The 20,975-nt window shown below is 44.9% G+C and overlaps 1 protein-coding gene across 2 annotated transcripts in view; it reads left to right on the top strand.

Moving 5' to 3' along the window:
* Nucleotides 1–5,706: 5,706 nt before the first annotated feature.
* RRP15 (ribosomal RNA processing 15 homolog) overlaps nucleotides 5,707–20,975 on the top strand; it is a 92,113-nt gene continuing 76,844 nt past the window's right edge. For both annotated transcript variants that reach the window (XR_003855337.1, XM_029593184.1), the window contains exons 1-2: nucleotides 5,707–5,935; nucleotides 16,962–17,233. Coding sequence is in view for 1 of the 2 variants with exons in the window: in XM_029593184.1 (XP_029449044.1) it covers nucleotides 5,872–5,935; nucleotides 16,962–17,233 (336 nt within the window). In the remaining variant the exon portion in view is untranslated. The remainder of the gene's footprint in view (nucleotides 5,936–16,961; nucleotides 17,234–20,975) is intronic.

The following is a 20,975-nucleotide window of genomic DNA, read 5'->3' as shown; positions in this document are numbered from 1 at the left end:
AGATTGCATGTATGTGAATGATTGAGAGCCTGTATATGTGAAAGAGAATATGTCTGTGATTGAGATCCTGCCTGTGAGAGAGAGAGCATGAATGTAAGTTTACCATTGGGAACCTGTATGTGTAAGTTTGTAATTGAAAACCTGTTTGTTTGAAAGAGTATGTGTGTATGATTGAGATCCTTTGTGTGTGAGAGAGATCATGTGTATGTATGATTAAGAGCCTGTGTGTATAAGTAAGAGAGAGATCATGTGTGTCTGTGTCTGATTGACAGCTGGTTTAGGTGATGGAGCATGTGAGTATGTGATTGAGAGCCTGTGTTTAAATGAGAGAGAGAGACCATGTGTGTCTGTGTGATTGAGAGCTGATTTAGGTGAGGGAGCATGTGAGTATGTGATTGAGAGCCTGTGTTTAAATGAGAGAGAGAGACCATGTGTGTCTGTGTGTGATTGAGAGCTGATTTAGGTGAGGGAGCATGTGAGTATGTGATTGAGAGCCTGTGTGTAAATGAGAGAAAGAGAGGACATGTTTGTAAGCATGTGAATGAGAGTCTGTTGTTTGAGAGAAAAAGACAGCATGTATTTATGTGATTGAAAGCCTGTGTGTGTGTAAGCATGAAAAGATAGACAGCATGTGTGTAAATGTGTAATTAAGAGCCTATATAAGTGAGAGAGAAAAAACATTTGTATATGTGAGTGACTGAGAGCATGTGTGTATAGGTGTGTCATTGAGAGCCAGTGTGAGAGAGAGCGCTGGTATGTGACTGAGAGAGGAGAAAGTTCCAAGCAAACCACCCCACCTCCTGCTAATTCAGAACAATCTCAGGACACCTGGATATCAAACGTTCCCAGGTATGCAGAGCAAAAAAATTTTTGTATCCTTATTATTTTTCATTACTGGATCTTTGTGTCTGCTATTTTGAAATATTTTGTTGGTATCTGGAAATGTTTTATATGAGTTTTTAATTATTGGATATTCCACTCATCAGCTGTTTCGAAATATATTCTTTTTGTTAGTACAGTTTTACTGCTGATGATTTTATATTTCTTGATTTGTTTTATAAGGATGGGTGATGTTTCTTTTTTCCTTTGTTACACTGCATACAGAGACTCTGGCTTGTTGCAGTTTCCAATTCAGTTTTTGTCTGCATGCTTCTTGTTATGCGTTTTGGTCTCTTTATTCTATGTTAGGTGTGGACAGCACGTGATTCAGGTGAGGTTTTCTGCTGGCGTGTAGTTTCTGTGTAGGACTCTATAGCAGCCTGACTTGGTCCGTTTTCCTAATAGGAGATGTATTGGTGTCTTTAGGCCTGGTGTAATATTTTCAGAGACTTATTGTACTTTAAAAGTGTGATCTTACATAAAATGCACACATTTACTTGTATTTAGTTTTAAACATATTGTATGGCTCTCATGGAATTACATTTTAAAATATGTGGCGTTTATGGCTCTCTCAGCCAAAAAGGTTCCTGACCCCTGGTCTAGAGATCCCACTGATTTTCTGTGACCTTAAGCATTAGTACAAGAAGGATTAAGGGGAGGATGCTGGAGAGGCACACAAATGCATTAGCTTCCGAGCGCCGCAAACCCTTGGTGCGCCACTGGATGTGAGCCATATGGGGCCACAAGCAGCGGCAAAGAGAAGTGGAGATTTGGCAGGCCTCGAGCAGTGCCCAACCTGCTCACGACACAGAAAACCACACAGTCTGTGGGCGTGATCGAGAACGATGTAGGAGTCGAGCCCGAGACCCGGGGGGGGGGGGGGGGGGGGAGCGCAAGGGAGAAGGCTCGCCTAGGGCGCCTAATTCCCTTGCACCGGCTCTGCCAGTGACCCTCCAATTCTCCGGGGGGGATCTTTGACGACGCTGGCCTTTCTTGACTCCGGGGCCAGAGGAAATTTAATTCTGGCTGAACTAGTTAAGCAATTGCAGCTTCCTGTGGTCCATCGCACACCACTGCTACTGGTCTCTTCCATCCAGGGGGATCCTCTGCCTGGGAGATTCTCCTCCTGCATGGCTCCCGTGACTCTCCGTACTGGAGTACTCCATGAAGATATCTCCTTTGTTAACCTTGAAAATTCCATCCATCGGGTGGTGTTGGGCCTCCCGTGGTTGCGTAAGCTCTCTCCTACCATCAACTGGGAGACTCTTCAGATTGCTGCATGGGGTGCTGATTTCTTCTCTTCTTGCCTCCGGAGTTTGCCTCAACCTCAGCTTCTGCTTGCCACCACCACGCTACCACTACCACCACAGTATGCTATGTTGACGTATTTTCTAAAGAAAAGGCAGAGACTCTGCCTGAGCATCGCCCCTTCAATTGTGCAATCGACCTTCTGCCTGACACAGTTCCACCCTGAGGTTGGGTGTACTCGTTGTCGCTACCCGAGACCCAAGCGATGTGCCAATATATCAAAGAGAATCTTGACCGAGGCTTCATCCACCCTTTCATGTCCCCAGCAGGCACCAGATTCCTTTTTGTGGCCAAGAAGGATGACTCATTAAGGCCCTGCATTGATTATCGGGGCCTCAACGCCATCCCTCGCTGGGACCGCTATCCACTCCCACTCATCCCAGAGCTTTTGGACCATTCATTCATTCATTTATTTAAACAGTTTTATATACCGTTGCACAGATAGGTCCATCTCAACGGTTCACAATTAATCATAGTATTTACAGGAAGCCAAGATCTTCACAAAGTTGGACCTTCATGGGGCATACAATTTGGTCTGAATCAAGCCCGGGGATGAATGGAAGACCGCATTTAATATGCGTGATGGCCATTATGAGTACCTACTGATGCCTTTTGGCTTGTGTAACGCTCCGGCAGTCCTCCAAAACCTAATGAATGAAATCTTCCGGGACATGCTCAACAAGTGTGTGATCGTCTACCTTGATGACATCCTAATTTATTCCAAGGACCTGACGACCCATCGCGCTGAAGTTCACCGAGTTCTTCAGCGTCTAAGAGACAACCGCTTATTCACTAAATTGGAGAAGTGTTTCTTCGAATAGGAGTCCTTACTCTTCTTGGGTTTTACCGTCTCAACTTCAGGCTTCCGAATCAGAGAAAGTTCTTCTTCACTCAACACACAATTAAACTCTGGAATTTGTTGCCAGAGGACGTGGTTAGCTCAGTTAGTATAGCTGTGTTTAAAAAAGGATTGGATAAGTTCTTGGAGGAGAAGTCCATTACCTATTAATTAAGTTTTCTTAGAAAATAGCCACTGCTATTACTAACAACAGTAACATGAAATACACTTAGTTTTTGGGTACTTGCCAGCTTCTTATGGCCTGGATTGGCCACTGTTGGAAACAGGATGCTGGGCTTGATGGACCCTTGGTCTGATCCAGTATGGCATGGTCTTATGTTCTTATGTAATGGACCCGGACAAGCTAGCCAGCATCCAGGAGTGGCCTCAACCCGTGGGACTCCGTTAGCTACAACGATTTCTTGGCTGCAACCTCCGAATCAGCTTCCAAACTGCCCTGAAGGAGAGACAGGCAAATGAACCTGCCCACCTCACCCAACACTCCTCCCCTTTTTCCCTTGCTCCTTAGCACCCAGCCAATTAAACACCCAGCCAACCCAGTTTAATTTGACCATAAACATCTACACTAACCGTCAGACTTGACTAACTTTCCCATCACTACCCCCCCTTTCACAACCCGAGACTGAGACTGGCCCCCACATTATATTGGGCAGTCAGGAACTCCATCCTGCCTGCTCTTCCAGAAAAACTACTGTTGAAAGCAGTGAACAGAAAAGTACCTGTTTTCCATATCTGAGCCCAAGTATGCTGTGAAACTAATACAATTAAATTAACTAGCAATGAAAGCCACACATGTAAACTGAACACAAAAATAAGTGCAAATATGTAACAACACCACCCCCCCGGCCAGGGGGCACCTTCCTAACCCTGGAGAGAACTGAACTGTTCAGCCAGGGTGGGGGAAAAGTTTCTAGGTTCTGTGGCTTGGGAGTAGAGGTTACTTCCAAAAATAAAACAGTCCACACCACAGCCATGCCTGTGCTCCAATCAGAAGAAAGTTTACTTAAAAAAATAATCCAGTTTCAGCCAGTACAAAAGTCAACAGCAGAAACAGAAGAGAAATCCAGTCACAAGAACATGAAATTCAATATTCCTCCAAAATTACTTCTCCTAATAATCAGATTTTATACTCTTGTAAATGTCTACAAGCAATAGCACTCCGCTTCTTCTCCCACACGTTCTCTTTAGTTCCTTAAAAAAGTCATAGAGTCTCTCCTAATTTTTCTCACACTACTCGCAACTGAGCAGAAGACCAATAAAAATCTTCTCATTTGCTTTTAAATTAACAGATGCTCCATGTCGATCTACCAGACCATCCCAGGAAGGGTTCTCTTCCTCCCACAGACAATCCAAAGAACTGGAGAAGCAGGCCAGGACAATTTCTCCTTCCTTTCTCTTCATTCTGCTTTTTCTCTCTCTCGGGCCGATGCAATACAGTGTGCTCAGCCGAGCGCACTAGTTAACCCGTGATTGGATGTGTGTTTTGGACATTTTTCAAATTGCGCGTCCAACTCCCCCACGAAGCTAATAGCGCTCACACATGTAAATTAATGTTCATGAGGTTATTAGTTATTACCTTCCGATGGGAAAAAAAGTGCTTTTTCTGTAGTTCCTCCGACTTAATATCGTGGCAATATTAAGTTGGAGGAACTGAAAAAAAGGAGTTAGGTAAAAAAAAAAATGTGCCAGCGGTCAGGTTAGGAAAAGAAATGCTCGATTAACATGCATTCATTTTCCTAACCTCAGGCTATGCACAGGTTAGGAAAACAGACACTCGTAAAATTGAGCATCCGTTTTCCTAACCCACTGACAGCCACCTCTCCTGGGTGCCCGCTGCCAAAGAAGCACTAAGGGCACACAATTTCCCCTAGTGCCTCCTTTTTATTGCAGCAGATTATTTGCATATTGTATCAGGTACCCCAGCAAGGGCAGGCACTCAATTATGAGCACCTGTTTTCCATACGCTGATATTGAATCATCCTGTGTGTGCACAACATACACGGGCCTATCAAAATCTGAAACTCCCACCCAACACCCTCTGGTGCCTAGGGGGGGGGGGCATTTTTATACTCTTTCCTTTCTCCCATCCCTTTGGGGAAGTGTATCTACTCCCCTTTTCATTCAGCAGAAATACACTCACCCTTTGGATCTCTCACTGCTAGAAAGTTCTGAATATTAACCAATACAGCCATTTACTATATCCTAAACTGCGGGACAAGTATACGGAATACAAAGTAACAGACACACAAAGGAATTGAAGTATCACACACTTGTGAGTAGGAGCGCCAATCGTCAAGGCTTCAATCAGTAGAATCTAAGAATAAATCAGAGACCATTCTATTTTTAACACATCTCAGAGTGCACTTGGTATCTATAGTTTTAATTACAATTGGAATAAGCTTAAAAAATGTAGCAGTCTAAAAAGCCGTAATCGATCAAAAAAAACAAAACCCCAAACCTGCATTAAAGAATTAAATCCCCCGATTGAAAGTTAAATTTTGCGCAACCTCCCTTCTACCGGTACTTAGAAGCTCGTCTCTTTACGCTCTGTAAACGCACGTGTACATCTGCTCTCTGGGATTTGTAGTTTTACATCCCTCCAAATGCCCTTTATTATAATCGCAAATCCAGGCAAATGTACTACAATTCCCAGACTCCTCATCTCGCTCTGCCTCTTCCGGGCAGGTCTGGAAGAGGGTTGGAAAGTTTAGCGTGTTTCTGCATCCCAACTCTAGCTGTAGAGTCGGGAGCAGCTTCTCCAGCTGTAGAGAGGACCGGGCCCAATCGCCGTTGGTTTCATCTTTCCCCGCCACTTCCGGACCAAGATGGCTGCGGCCGCCAAGGTTCCACGTGTGGATCCAGCAGAGTTGCAGCGCCGGGACAATAGCGGTAAAGTGGGTTTTCGTCTGCATTTCACTCTGACTCCCTCGGTCTGCTTTCCCGTTCCCGACCGGGCTGGCTTCTGTTTCCCTCCGTCACCTCGCGGGGCAGTGTGCTTGCTTTCCCGGCTGGGCTCCCTGTCACACAGTGACACTTGACGAATGTAAGGAAATAACTAGCACCCAGATACTCCGAGGGTTTGGGGATTTATATGGCGCCGGCAATTCCTTTCAATAGAATATATGGTAGAATATTTCTGGAATCTTCTTGTGTGGTGCATCTCAATCTACAGTAAAATGTGTCCCTTTCCAGTGAGATTCTTGATAGTTAGGATTAAAGGTAACTTTTTTTTTTTTTTCTTAAACCAGAGTTTAACTAACTCTTAAAGTCTGCATCATCTCTGCCACACAGGATGGGAAGTTTAGTCTTCAAATGTTAGTACCTCTTCAGATGACCCTCTCTCCAGAAATAAAACAGCCTAGCCCAGAAAACTTGTGATTACGCTTCTTTCTAAAAATATAGAAAGTGTACTATATGAAGAAGGATACTTTTATCCGTATGGCTTTATTATATAGATGAATTCTAGATATTTGTGATAGTGTTAAAAGAGAAAAACACATGGATGTTCTAGATATTGTGTTTTCGTGATTTTTCAGTCTGTCAAATGATCTAGTTTTTGGAGGAAAATTGTCCTTTGGACTGTTTGGTGCCTACTGATTCATCTTGGTTTGCATGGGGCTAATTTCAAAGTTTTTGGGAAGGGGTGTTTGATAGGTAGCCAAATCTATGGTCTGCCCCAGAAAAGCATGTGCTACTTGTCTATAGTAGAAGAGTACAAGGCATTGACCTCACAAAGAACTTGAATTCATGGTTGAAAGATTGATGCAGGGAAGGGAGGTGGTTTTGAGTACGTTAGTGGCTAGGGATGTATCTGGTAGGATAAAGAGTTCTATAAATGGGATGGTTTACATGCATCCGAGAAGGGTACTATAGTACATAGTCATCATTTCAAGCCCTACTAAGACCATAGCATAAAGTAAACAAGATGGCAGGCACAAATTACTCTTTCTCCCCACAAGCGAAAATGGGTGACGTGAACAAGTCTGAAGGGATAAAAGCCCAACGTAATGGCCGCAGCCACTTGCTTTGAATTTCCTGGAAAAGCCTGTCACAAATATACAATAAATCAAACAGAGGGGTATACAAGCAAAAGTAGAGGAGAGAGCTGCTGGAGTAACTTAATATGGAAGAAAGAGAATAAAAATAGGAAGAAAAGCATTGTTTTAGAGTTGTAGGCCAGTGTGCGGTCATGTTAGCAAAATCAGACTTGGAGACCACCGTGGCAAAGAAAGCCTTGAATATAGTTACAGTCATTGGGACTTAATGTAATGGAAACCAGGTTTAGGATTTGACTAGGGTAATCACTTTAGACTGAGGGAGGGGATGGAAGGAAGAAATAGTCATTTATTTTAGAAACATAATAGTAGCCACTACAATAAATGGAGAGCCGGAAGAAGCTGAATTACTGTAGCTAAAGGTGGTTGCTCTACAAGGGGCATTCCTGAGGCAGTTTGTGGAGGAGCCCCCTCAAGGGGAGGGCATGCTGGGTTTGGTACTGCCAAATGTTACTGTCTTCCATGGTAAGGGAAAATTTAGGGTCTAGGAACATTGTGTTTGGTTCAGTGTTAAACTCCAAGCTGACCTGAACTGTCATAAACTTCAAGATGTGAGGAGACCCTGTTACAGTGATATTCAGTTCCGGTCTTTGAGGGCCGCAAACGGGTCTGATTTTCAGTATATCCTAATGAATATACAAGAGAGATTTGCATGCACGCTTCCTTTAATATTATGCAAATTTATCCTGTTTACAATTAAGCTTGTGGAGGACCTCCAGATGAGGATGTGGCAGAGACAGATGACATCCTGCCAATGTCCTGTAAAATGGATTTAAAATTCAGGGTCTAACTTTTCCCGGGTTTTTAGGATTGTCTACCTTCCCCACCATTCACTAGTGGTGGAGATTGTTCTAAATGTGCTAAATGCACTTGTGATCAATCCAACATGCCTCTTGGGAAGGACCCAAAGGTGTTGGATACATTTAGGGAGAGCGGTTTTCCAGGGGTCCTTGCTGAGTGCCTAGGTCACAACTTACCAACTTTTGCATGGTGCAGCATCTGCATGAATGCATGCGTTTACTAAAGCCTTTAATGGCTTCAACGGACCCAGAGCAGGCAGACTTGTGCTGATCAGTAGAAGAATGTGCAATGAACCTCCTCAGTTCATTTTACAAAACTTTTGACACTGTGACCAGGATTTCTACAGGAGTCTGGCTCACGTAGCAGCGAGCAAGTGGCTTCCAAGAGGGTGTGCATGATCATCTTATGGAAGTACCTTGCACAGAAGATAACTTATTCAGTAGCAAAGTTCAAGAGATGGTGGTTTTAATTAAAAGAACATTAATACCCCATGCAATCACTATCCACTGCAGTGGGGGACCAACCAGCTGCCACTTGATGCCAGTATTTTCCCCTGCAAGTGTCCATTCCTGCAAAGATTCCCCTCCCATTCTTCAGCGGCTGCACGTTCCATGTCAACAGAGGGAAAGAGGTCAGCAGCTTGGAACCAGTTTTTGATGATTTTTAAGACCTGCCTCCCCACCTTCTCTGGCGTGGAGAAGGGTTCAGTCCTTCTTCCCGGAATGGATCCACAACTTCAAAGAAAATTGTGAAGAATGGATATCACGTCTGCTACTTTCTGCCTCCCCTGACCCAATAGACTTTAATCTTGGGCTGCAGCCCTTCTTAGTCTCCACTGGAAGTGGAGTCGCTCCTTCAGCAGAGGTTGGTCATAACTGTACCCCCTCCCCCCCCTCAGAAGTGTGGCCAGGGAAATTCTATTCCAGGTTTTTCCTTATTCCTCCCCCCCCCCAAAAGAAGTCAGGGGGTCTGAGACGGGGGTAGGCAACTTCTGGTTCTGGAGTGCCACAAGTGGGGCTGGGTTTCAGGATATCCACAATGAATATTCATGAGATAGATTTGCATGCATTGCCTCCACTGTGTGCACATATCTCATCCATATTTATTGTGGGTGCCCTGAAAATCCGACCTGTTTTGCACTACAGAGCCGGAGTTGCCTACCCCTTGTCTAAAATTGATACTGGACTTGAACAAGTTGTTTTGTACAGACGTTCAAGATGAATTCCCTCCAGACAATTCTCCCTTTCATTCTGCCGAGGGATTGGATTTGTTCTCTGGATCTGAAGGACACTTATGCACATATCTCCATTTTGCCTGCCCATTGAAAGTTCCTCAGGTTTGTGCTGAAGGACATACTTGTATTGGTGCTTTTCTGCAGCCCTGAGAGTGTTCACAAAATGTCTCGCATTTGGGGTGGTATGGTTTTGTCTGCAGGGGGTCTGCATGTTTCCCTACCTGGATGATTGGCTGGTGATGGGTGCCCATCAACAGACCCTCAAGAAGACCATAGGACGACTCTAATCCCTGGATTCCCTGGTCAACTTGGCCAAATTCCATCTCAAAGAATTTTAGCTCATAGGAGCCTGGATAGACTCACTTCAGATGACATTTTTTGCCCCTTTGAAAGAGAAGCATTGCTGAAGGGCCTGGTAAGGTCTATTCGTCAGGAACAAATGTCAGAAAAGTCAGTCCTGGGCTGCCCCTTCCTTGGTGCATGTGGTTTCTCTGACTCTTCTACACATGCAGGGCCTTCTATGGGGCATTTGAAATCAGTGGGATTAATTCTCAGTCCACAGCTGTCCCCTGATGCGGAAGATTTGATCCGGGAGTCCGATCAGAGGCCCTCTCTGCACGGCAACGTGTGGCACTGCAAGCGAGCCTCCGGGCCATCCTCTTACTGCTTGCAATAGAGGAGCTGAAAAATCAAATGGCTGCTACAGTCAACCATGTGCTCAATGAGAGAGAGGCCAGCAATACTAAAATACAGGACGTGCTACTTGTCTACAGAATGAAAGTAGAAGGAATTGTCCTTACAAAGAATTTGAATTCATGGTTGAAAGACCGATGCAGGGAAGTTTTGTTTTGAGTAAATTAGTGGCTAGTGATGTATTTGGCCCCCAATGTAGAGTCCTGTATAAATCAACCACTTGTTGCAGTGAGCCATCTGCATTAGGGCTTGCGCCTACTTTGGGGAAGCAGAATCTTGATGGCCATGTTCTACATAAACGAGGGAACAGGCTCTTATGCCCCTCTACCAGAACTCTCTCTAAATCTGGGCATGGGCAGAACATCACTGTGCTCAACTCTAGGTTACCTACCTTCCGGGAATCCAGGCCTGGGTCAGTGACTTGGTTGGTGCCCAGGAATTTTCGACTCCTGCTTTTTATTGGTTGATCAAGGCATATTCATGTAAAGATTGAAAAGTCATAGGACTTCTAAGGCGTTGGTCTCCTCTCTTGTGCCCAAAAGACAGTCAGTGTTGTGTTCCAAAATTTTTCAGATATTTCCAAAACAGTGTATGCCTTTTAAAGTTCTAAGTATAAACTATATGTTAGTTTTAATTTCAGTATTAGAGGGAGAAGTGGTGCCTAATACAATCAGCTCATGAGGCCATACAGGCTCTCTAACTATCCTCTTTACTAAGCATTTTCCCCATAGAGACAAAGTGCAGTAATAGGAGATTTAAGTCTGAAAATCTTCCCAAACACACACACACAAGACTAGGACAGTGGCCTTAGCATCCTCTTCCCCCCCCCCCCAGGAAGTGGAACTCTGAGATATGCCAGCAAAGTTTTAAAGCAAAAAGGAATGTCTTCACCGAGCAGACATGGTTAAGGCTTTAATATATGAAATGCTTAGAGGCAGATGTACTAAAGAATTTATTTTCCATTACTGAGGATAATAAACCTCCCCCTCGGGGACTGCAAGCTCACTGAAGCAGGTACAGAGTACACACCCGAAGCAATGCAGAGAAATTTGAGATGAAAATCTCTGCAAGTCATATCTCTCCCTGACCTAACCCAGCTCACTTTTACCCGCACATGTTTACCCGTGGAAAAGACATTCAAATATACAGACCTATTGCATATTCTACTTTTTAATGAAATCTGCAACAGCCTTCCAAAAACGTTTGGTTTTTGCTGAATGCCCAGAGAAAGCAAATGACATTTTCATGGGTTGCTTCTTACAGCCCAGTAGCCATGGAATATAAACAGTAAGTTGTGGGGGATACTATTTTATATTATTATTCTTAATTTATCCTATTTTATTTTACTTGATTTTGTTTTATCTGATTTTAGTTGTGATGTATTTGAGTTAAATAGTGAGTAACTGTTTGTTTATAATGTATTTTTTTTTAAAGAACTTATTTTTGCCTAACCTCTTTTTACTTAAAATTTTGTTTGAATTGTTTATATTGATTCTTACCAGTGACCTGATTTGCATTTCATTTGTTTTGTAAACCGACATGAAGTTAACACGAATGTCGGTGTATAAAAGTGAACAAATAAATTGAGTTCGTTCATCCATCTCATTACCTGAGATTGGCAGGACACTATTTGTTGGCTGCCCCTCACTAATGTATGTGGCTTGCTTACTTGAAACCCATGATGGGTTATTCTTGGTTGCTGGTTGAGAGCCGAGCATAGACTTCTGAATTTTAGCAAAAGGTTGAGAACTTTGCTACTTGAACAAGCTTTAGGGTAACTCTGCAAGGTGAGGTAGGTAATGGAAGCCGTCCCTTGAGCAAAATGTTTTGTTTTATTTTTGCTTGGTGCTGTGTGGGATGGTATTATTTTTGTTTGGCATAGTCCTATGTGATTTGCTTGTGTGGGTGGGTTGTTTTTTTTAATGAATGTGGTACTGTTAGAATCTGAGAATGTGCACTTAGAATCTTAGGTGGTTTATACATTTTTTTTAAATAAAAGATCAGTGGAAAAGTCTATACTGACATAACATACAGTACAAATAATAGGCCATTGTTCACTCTCTATTATTTTTTTATCCCTTTGAATGGAATCTGCTCTAACACCTTAGAGACATTCATTTGAGTAAACTTTTTAAATAAAAAAAAAAAAATTGATGCAGTGACTTGCAATTCTTTGTAAAGTGTCGTAAAAGAGTAACGTTTCAAGAGGGGAGTCTTAACTCCAAAAGTGCACAGACTTTTTGGCCCAGGTTGCTTTCGAAGATTACACGTGGATTTTTCAGTTGAATAAGAAGCCAATCTTCACAGAAAACATGGACCCTAAACTGCACGCCTATGCTTCCCATGGTGTTAAGTAACGTAACGTGCACTCTTTAGCGGCATGCCTATTACCTGCATATATTTTGTAGACTTTAAACCAGTGGTTCTCAACCCTGTCCTGGGGACCCCCCCCCCCCAGCCAGTCGGGTTTTCAGGATATCCACAATGAATATGCATGAGAGAAAATTTTCTTACACTGCCTCCATAACATGCACATTTTCTCTCATGCATATTCATTGTGGATATCCTGAAAACCCGACTGGCTGGGGGGGTCCCCAGGACAGGGTTGAGAACCACTGCTTTAAAAGTTAACCATACGGTTTCCAGCCGTACCCCTGGAATGCCTACCAGAATGTCCTTTTCTATGTGACTAAAAGTGCACACGTGGTGAAAGTGTTTGCTTTTAGGGAACTGAAAATCTGATAGACTTGATTCAACTGATCTTATACTGCTTGTGTGGATCCTGACTAAGCTTTGGAAAATACACCCCCCAGAGAATCTAAAGGGGGTCATTCTTGCTTCCAAGCTAGCTCCGCACTGTCTCTTGCCTACATGTAAGCAGATCCCTTGCTGAGTTTGCTGGTGGTCAACGAAACGTGAAGTAAGAAGTTCCATTGGTTTTGTTGATCTTTTGTAGATCCGTGTTTGAGTAGAGGGCACTGTTTAGCTTTGCTTTTTTTGCAGTTGGAAACGGATGATGCGTTGGACATTTTTCAGAATGATTCATTTGGTAGCGATGCGTATGGCGCGTGACCTTGTCCATTGCTCTGACAGGAGGGGCAGTCCTCTGGCACGGATCACATCCTGGTCATAAACTGAGGCAGAGCCTCACTGAAAAATTGTTTTGTCATAAAAGCCGAGGACTTGTTTCTTCTGTAGCATTACTCTTAGCTAAATTGTGTCGATCGGGTGTCTGCGCAGATCATGCGGTTATTGGAGATTATTGAAGATTCAAACCCTTTTGAGTGGTAGAGATGTGCTTTTGTTCCTTTTCTTTTATTTAGCATGCACTAAAACAATTTAGTGTGCACTAAATGTTAGCACATGCTAAAACAAAAAAAAATAACGAACAATGAAAAGATGCCTTTATTTCATTTTTGTTTTTGTTGGCCTCTCTCTCATTGAGCGCATGGTTCACTGTTACAGCCATTCGAATTTTTTTCAGCCCCGCGATTGTAAGCAGTAAGAAGATGGCCCAGTGGCTCCCTTGTAGTGCCACACGCTGCCATGCAGAGGGCACCTGATCGGATTCCTGGATCAAATCTTCCCCCATCAGGGGACGCTGTAAAGTCAGCTTTCAGAGCCACTTGGGGGTGGGAGTCATAGCCATTGTTCAGGATGACACATGGTGACCGGATTTACAGCCAGAAGGAGCCCTATTGTGTGTGTGTGTGTGTGTGGCTTCTGGTCCCAGTACTGTGGCTGCAGTGGCCAACCTGGGAACTGGTGGGGGAGGGGGGGAGAAAGGTGTCTGTATTAAATTAGAGGGAGCAGATCCCAGGGCAGTCGTGCATGCAGCCCCGTGGAGTCAGATTCCAGTGTTTGCTGAAAGTACAAGAAGAAACTACTGGGCTAAAAGATGGCGTGGAGGAGTAGCCTGGTGCTTGGGCTATGAACCAACGAAACCAGGGTTCAAATCCCACTGCTTGAGACCTCTCCATTGCCGAGGGTACATACTTAGGGTAGTGAACCCACAGTGGACAGGGAAACATCTAAGGTAATCCGCTTTGAAGGATGGGGGGAAAAAAAAGAAAAGGCTTGTGTAGTGTTTCCTCCTTGCTCCTCTAGCACTGCGCGATTAACATTAGCGGGGTGGGGGTGTGAGCTTCTCCAGAGGAGCATTTCTGTTTGACACTGGCTCCAAATGTTCTGGGGCTGGCATTCTTCCATCTGTACATGGGAGATGTTTACTGCAAGCACGACGGTACGTCAGGATGAAGATCTGGCAGGCCCGTGCTGCTTTCCGTGAGCAGGGAACACCACGTTCAGTAGGATGCTGGAGTAACTGAAGATGCTTTTTTTTTTTTTAACTAGATCTGAAACTTCTTAAATTGAAATAAATGCTTCTTTAATATGATGGTAGTAATGGTCTCTTTGTCAGGCAAGAGATCAAACGCAGGCATCAGGATTGGGGGGGGGGGGAGAGATGGCGAGGGATGTTGCCAGCCGAGGCTTGGCAGAGCATACCTGGCTCTTATTCACTATAAACATGCAGGATCTGATCTCAGCTGGCATTGAAATCTACACGGTTTGGGCCGTCCCCGTAGCCCAGTGGCAGTATGGAGACCTGGGTTTACCTTTTGGGCTTGGCGGGGGGGGGGGGGGGGGTGGACTTCACAACCACTGGGATGGCAGGGAGTCGCAGCCATTGTGCAGCAGCGAGCCCCCATGGGTTGCATGCGGACGGGGGGGGGGGTGGTCCAGAAGGAGTCGCCGTCCAGGGGCCCTGTGTGGATCATCACTGCAGGGAAGGGCAAAGGGGGATTAAAACTAGGGGAGGGAATTGGGGGCGCTGCGAATAAACCCTGCCCGATTGATCAGGAAGCCCCGAAACACGAAGAGAAAACTGCTGGGCCGTATAAAACGTGAAAAAAAACCCGACCACAGCCTGAATAAAGAAGCTGGGTTTCTTTTACCATTGGGACCTTTGAACCTGGTTCATCAGAAGGTCAAAGGAATCCGTAAGGTAAGAGCTCACTGACCAGTGAACGTCCTGCTTCCGAGGACCTTTCTGCTTTTGCTGGTTAAGTTATTCCATGAAATTGCACCCCAGCGTCTTCAAGACCCCCCTTCACGGCTGTAAAATAGAGGAATGTGGAAGGGAGAGCCAGGCCGACTGTGGAGAAGGGCACATTGGGTTACCAGGATGGTCCTAGTTTGAGAGGGAGCTTCTTGTGGCCTCCGGTACAAACTTCGGTTGTGCGCTCTCAGGGGAAAGGGAGATACTTACAGGACCTGAATGCAGTCCGCTCTGATGCACCCTGCACTGACATCTGTTGTTTGTTTGAAAGCCGTGGCATATAAGCTGTCGAGTAAATCAAGAAATATCAATCTGGTAAATATCTTAAGGCTTCCCTGAATACCAGACCTATGTGGAGCCCTGCAGGACACAGTTAAGAAACTCGGCCTTCCAAGGGACTACTACTTACCGCTTCTATAGTACTGCTCGATGTACACAGCTCTGTACAAATAACAGAGGGACATTTCCTGAACACTAGCGCTTAGGATCTAATCAAGGCAGACAAACATTCAGGGCAAAAGAGACTTTGGGGATTTCACTTATTAAGCAAATGGTTAAAATCTATACAGTTAGAAGTAGGAAAATTGGGGATTAAGATTTAAAAGCAGCCTCAGAAAGTGGGTTTTTCGACTGGGTTTCAATAAGGCAAGAGATGGCCGCACCAGCTCCGGATGTCAGTTCCAAGCACGGAGTTGGGAATTGGCAGAGAAGAAGGGAGCAGATAGCGATTTGTCTGCGCAGCGTGCACGAGGAGGGGCAGTGAGGAGCTGCAGAGTGAAAGCTTTTGTAGGTGAGTAAGAGGAGTTGGAACTGCATGCGGCAACAGGGAGCCCATGCCGTGACTTCAGAAGAGGGGTTAGATGACTTTGGCGAAAGGTAAGTCGTGCAGCTGAATTTAGGATAGATTGTAGCGGAGAGAGATGGCTTGCTGGGAGATCCGCGAGGAGCAGGTTGCAGTGGAGTACTAAGAGCTTAAACAGGACAGCGATACAGGAGTTTGCTAAAGCTCAGCAACTTACAAGATGCTGGAGCTTCATAGGAAAAGGAGTGAGCGCCGTTTCTCCTGGGGGAATGTTCTGCCATTAGTAACCTTGAATCTACTTTGAATGACCGCTAAACGCATTTGTACATATTTTATTAGCTCTAATCGGTGTGATGTGATCTATTTTTTTTTTTTAATTTTTGGTATGATCCATGGCCTTGCTCGTTCAATTATTAACTGATTTGTATCCTCGTCTGGCTTTTGCTGGTCAATAAATGGGGAACTCCCCCCCAAAAAAAAACAAAACAACAAATAGTGATTTGTGCAGAGCATAACTACCAGGGTGGCTGCAGTAGTAGCTGTGAAGCTGGCATCGGTCGTACTGCCAGGCCGTTTCTCGTGCAGGGGATCTCTTCTCATCGGGCACTAGGCAGAGTGTTGCTTCTGGCATTGGAGGGCATGCACGCAACCTTTGGATGGGGGGAGGGGAGCAGTGGGGCGGGGGCCCATGTAATTGTTGGCGGTCCTGGAGATGGAGGGGGAGGGGAGGTGTGTGTGTGTGTTGCTTTGGAACTTGTTTTTTTTGTTTTTTTTTTTTTCATAAAATTTAAACTTTTTGTGGTACAGCAAGCCCTGCCTGTGTGCATGAACTGAATGCAGTCTTAATTCTAAAATGTTAAACATGCATAAGGAATTTGGTTATTGGTCCGGTGTCATCCATTATAAATGCTGCTGAGCACTGATGGGTTATCCACGTTTAGCTGTGGATGGTTGTGAGCTTGTCTCCTGTCGCGGCTGGGGAAATGCAGTTTCTCTTTCTTCAGAGATCTTACGTACAGCACTAGATGTCAGTGTTGCAGCGTGAATAGCAAAAGCCAGAATAACTCTTCCTAGGAAGAATATGTCCAGTTTTTTGATTAAGGGGAACGTTCATTGGCAGTGCTTTTTTGTACTCTCATAAGCAAATCTGTTAGTGAAACAAAAGCTACTTTTGTTTAACAAAAAAAAAAAAAAATCTTCACAGCTAAAATTTGACCAACATTATTTTTGGAAACTCTTATTTGTTTTGCTTTTGCTTTGTTCCTGTCTAGATTCTGAAGGAAGTTTGGGTCTCGCAGATGACAGCTTCTCATCAGACGGTGAAGCAGCGGAGGCGGACAGAGATGGAAAAAGTATGGGTAGCAGCAAAGACGGAGACGCGGCGGCATCCAGCGGAGGCCAAAGTGCCGGCTGGGCAGATGCGATGGCGAGGATCCTCGGCAAGCAGATCCCAGAAAGCAAGCCCGGCATCCTGCTGAAAAATAAAAAGCTGGAGAGGGAAAGAGCCAAAGAAAAGCAGAAGAAGCTGGACGAAAAGAAACAGGTAGGTTCGGGTCGCTTTACCCGAGGGAGTGTCTGATTTCTGGCGGCAGTGACCGAAGGTGACGGAATTCGTGCACGGGGGAGGACACATTCGGGGTGGGGGAGAAGGGTTGGACACGGGCCAGGTTCATGCATTGTCTAAAGTTCGGCTCCTGTTCCCCGTGAGAGGAGATCAGGAGGTGGGAAAGAAGCTGCTGCTGTCACCACGCAGGAGGGGAGCCTCCACCCCTCCTTGGCAGACAGGAAAGGAGGCAGATCCGGATTGGTGAAGAATTGCCGCTTGGCAGGACAGCAGCCGCCACGAGAGAGGCTGGAGGGGGATAGAAAGCAGAGAGGCTGGGGATTGAATGTTGAAGCAAAAATAAGCAACCCCCCCCCCCAACTAGATGAGCTTTAAATAAAGCAATTATTTATCTACTCTTGTGTGCTCAGCAAAGACTTAGCTAATTAATCATTATTCAGTGAAATCTCAGTCCAGTGTCTGACGTCCCCTTTCACTGCTGTTAGTGTCAGTAGAGGAACGTGGCAGGGGAGGTCACATGAGGTTACCAGGATCCTGCTTTCTCTTGGTCTGAGTACCAGCTTCTCTGAAGAGAAAAGTGGAGTGCCACAGGGATCGGTATTAGGACCTGCTCTCTTCGATATCTTTGAGCGGAAGGGATAGAAAGCAAAGTTTGTCTGTTGCAGGTGTCTGTATGATCCGCAAATAGAGTGGGACCCGCCGGAAGGAGTAGAGAATGAAAAGTGATTTAAGAAAACTTGAAGTGTGGTCGAAGACTTGGCAACTAGGATTCAATGCCAAGAAGTGCAGAGTCGTGCATCTGGGGTGCAGTAATCCACAAGAGCTGTATGTGATGTAAACGGACTGGGAGGGAGACCTTGGGGTAATGGTGTCTGGCGATTTGAAGGCAGCGAAGCAATGTGTCAAGGCGATAGCTAAAGTCAGAAGAATGCTGGACATCTATAGAGAGAGGAATAACCAGTAAGAAAAAGGAAGTGATAATGCCCTTGAACAGGTCCTTGGTGAGGCTTCACCTGGAGTCCTGTGTTCAGTGCTGGAGCCCTTATCTCAAAAGGGACAGAGACAGGATGGAAGCGGCCCAGAGAAGGGCAACTAAAATAGTTTGGGGTCTGTATCGGAAGACCTTTGAAGAGAGGCTGAAGGATCTGAATATACAGTGTATATACCCTGGAAGAGAGGAGGTGCAGGTGAGAGATGATGCAGACCTTCAGATACCTGAAAGATTTTAATGATGCAAGATCCTCGAACCTTTTCCATAGGAAAGCAAACAGTAAACTAGGGGTCTTGATACAAAACTTCAGGGGGGACGACTCAGAACCAAAGGCAGGAAATATTTCTTCATGGAGAGGATGGTGGATGCCTGGAATGCCCTTCTGGAAGAGGCGATGAAGACAAAAACAGTAAATAAATTCAAAAACGCATGGGATGAACACTGTGGATCCCTAAAGGCTAGAGGTGGAAAGGAAGAGAAGGGTGCATGGGGGAGGGTAACCAGCATGGAGCGGCAGCTGCTACCCCTATCAGAAGCCATGAGGATTATCATTCTTAACCAGTTAGCTTTCATGCTTTTGATGAAACTGCAGCATTGATCTCCGCTTTAGTGGGCGGGGAAGGTGGAATTGGATTCAGATGACGGCCAACGCTGGGCCTCGACTTTTACGGTCTGGGGTAACGATACGCAGATATTAGGCAAAAAGCACAGGACTGCTTCTAGAGCCAAGTCCAAAAGCAAAGCACGTTCAAGCAGCAGCATTGTATGAATTTTCAGGAAGGCTGCTCACCTGGTAAAAATGTTGTTAGGGCTTGGACAGTTGCTTGGTTTTGATTCTTAATGTTACTACCCTTAACATAAGGCTTGATGGTAACCTGCACGGAGCGGCAGTTTCAACCTTATGAAGCTTGCTAGGCACACTGGATGGACCATTGGGTTGTTTTCTGCAGGTCCTTGCTATGTTACTGTGATTTTTACATCCCAATGCGAGTGTCCCGTAATGCAAATCTCAGTGTGGTCCTGCAGGATTTGTTACGAAATTGCTGCTGGGAGTTTTGCAGCCTTAATTTCCAGTCCCCAAATCTTAGGCATCTGGGTGACTTGTTGCCTGGGATTTTTCCAGCCCTTTTCATAAGCCCATACGCTTTCTGTATGGTGCTAGCCATGAAAGAGCCATTAAGTGAGATGGATGTAATCTTAAGATTGTCGTGGCTAGAAAACTATGGGGCCAGTATTCAGCCATGGAGCAGCTACTTAAAGTTAGCCGGATGCGCTGCTGAATATACCCGGCTATCTAAAAGTTGGCGGGGGTCAGTATATCCGGCTAACTTTAGGACTGCCCTACAATGTGACCAGAGTTAACTTATGTGGCTAAGCGGCTAGCTCTGCTCCTCCTGGATATGCCTCCGCCCACCCCCAATCTATGCAGCATGAATGTAGCCACATACAGCAGTGAATATCGCCATTTTGCCATTTAAACAGAACTTTTCAGTTAACCATCTAAATGGCTTTGGAATATCAACCTCTCTATTTTGTGTAGTAAGGAAGCGATATAACTTTTTTTTTTTTTAAATTGACTTTTTCCCCCCTCCCGTTAACCTCCTCATGGGTAACCCTGGCTTACCCAAGGTATTTTCCACTACCACCTGTGATCTCTAGTGATACCAGTAGCAGGTCCATTATTTCATGGTGGATCTTTCCTGGGCTGTAGGAAAGTAAAAAAAAAAAAAAAAGTTGGATCTTCCTAAAATCCCAATCTTTGCAGTTAAAAGGACTGATGTCCAAATCCCCACCCAGCGAGTACTGAGGCAGAGCTTTCATCCTTTGCAGCATATCATATTATTTATCGGGCAAAGTAAAGGGCTAATATGCAGCGTATTCCGTCTTGATTTTTGAGAGAGGCAGTATATGAAGATTAATAAACGTAATTCCGTGCTCTGCTGCAGTCGAACTCTTTTATTTATTTATTTAGAAACTTTTATATACCGGTATTAGTGGGGACATCATACCGGTTCACACATTAACTGAAAGCTTGGAAAATACATTACAACAGGGAGAGTGTAAAACTGGGCGGGGGGTTAACCAAAAGGCAGTAGGAAGAATAGAAAAACAAGAAAATAACAATTTACAATGATTATCTCCTTAACACTTATGCCTAAAGCAATAGCATTTAGAAAAGGCCAGGACCACGAGTGGACGGGAGATCTAAGGAGACTGCTCAGGAGGAATTCCTTTGGTGCAACTGTGTCAGAAAAAGAGAATAAGCTGGTTTAAAAGATGCTGTTGCACCCTAGTAAAACTTAAAATGGGCCTTAAATATTCCTATCCCTGTTGGAGAGATTGTAGGGAAAAGTGTGTGTGGGGGGGGGGGAGGGTTCATTTTTATCTCGGTTAGCAGTTTCCTGTAATTCATGTTCCACTCCTCGTGACCTTCGGCAAGTCCACCTCATCCTCCTCTGTGTCAGGTGCAGGCTTAGTTCCCGATTCATAGAAACAAAATGGCAGAAAAGCCTTTACTGAATCTGGCCCTTAGATTGTGAGCCCGCTGGGGATAGGGAAATCCCCTCGATTGCAGTCTGCTTTGAAGTGGCTGAAAGGCAGAACACCACAGCCCTGCCACTTTCTGCATTTGATTCCCAGCGCTGATCCGATGGAGATCCGGTTGGGGGTTCCATTTGGATCCAAGAAGGGGATTCCATTGATAAATCGCATGTTTGTGGCAGCAAACGA

Source organism: Rhinatrema bivittatum, chromosome 3 (genome assembly GCF_901001135.1).
Source record: "Rhinatrema bivittatum chromosome 3, aRhiBiv1.1, whole genome shotgun sequence".
Classification (NCBI taxonomy): Eukaryota; Metazoa; Chordata; class Amphibia; order Gymnophiona; family Rhinatrematidae; genus Rhinatrema; species Rhinatrema bivittatum.
This window is presented reverse-complemented; position numbering and strand designations above follow the sequence as displayed.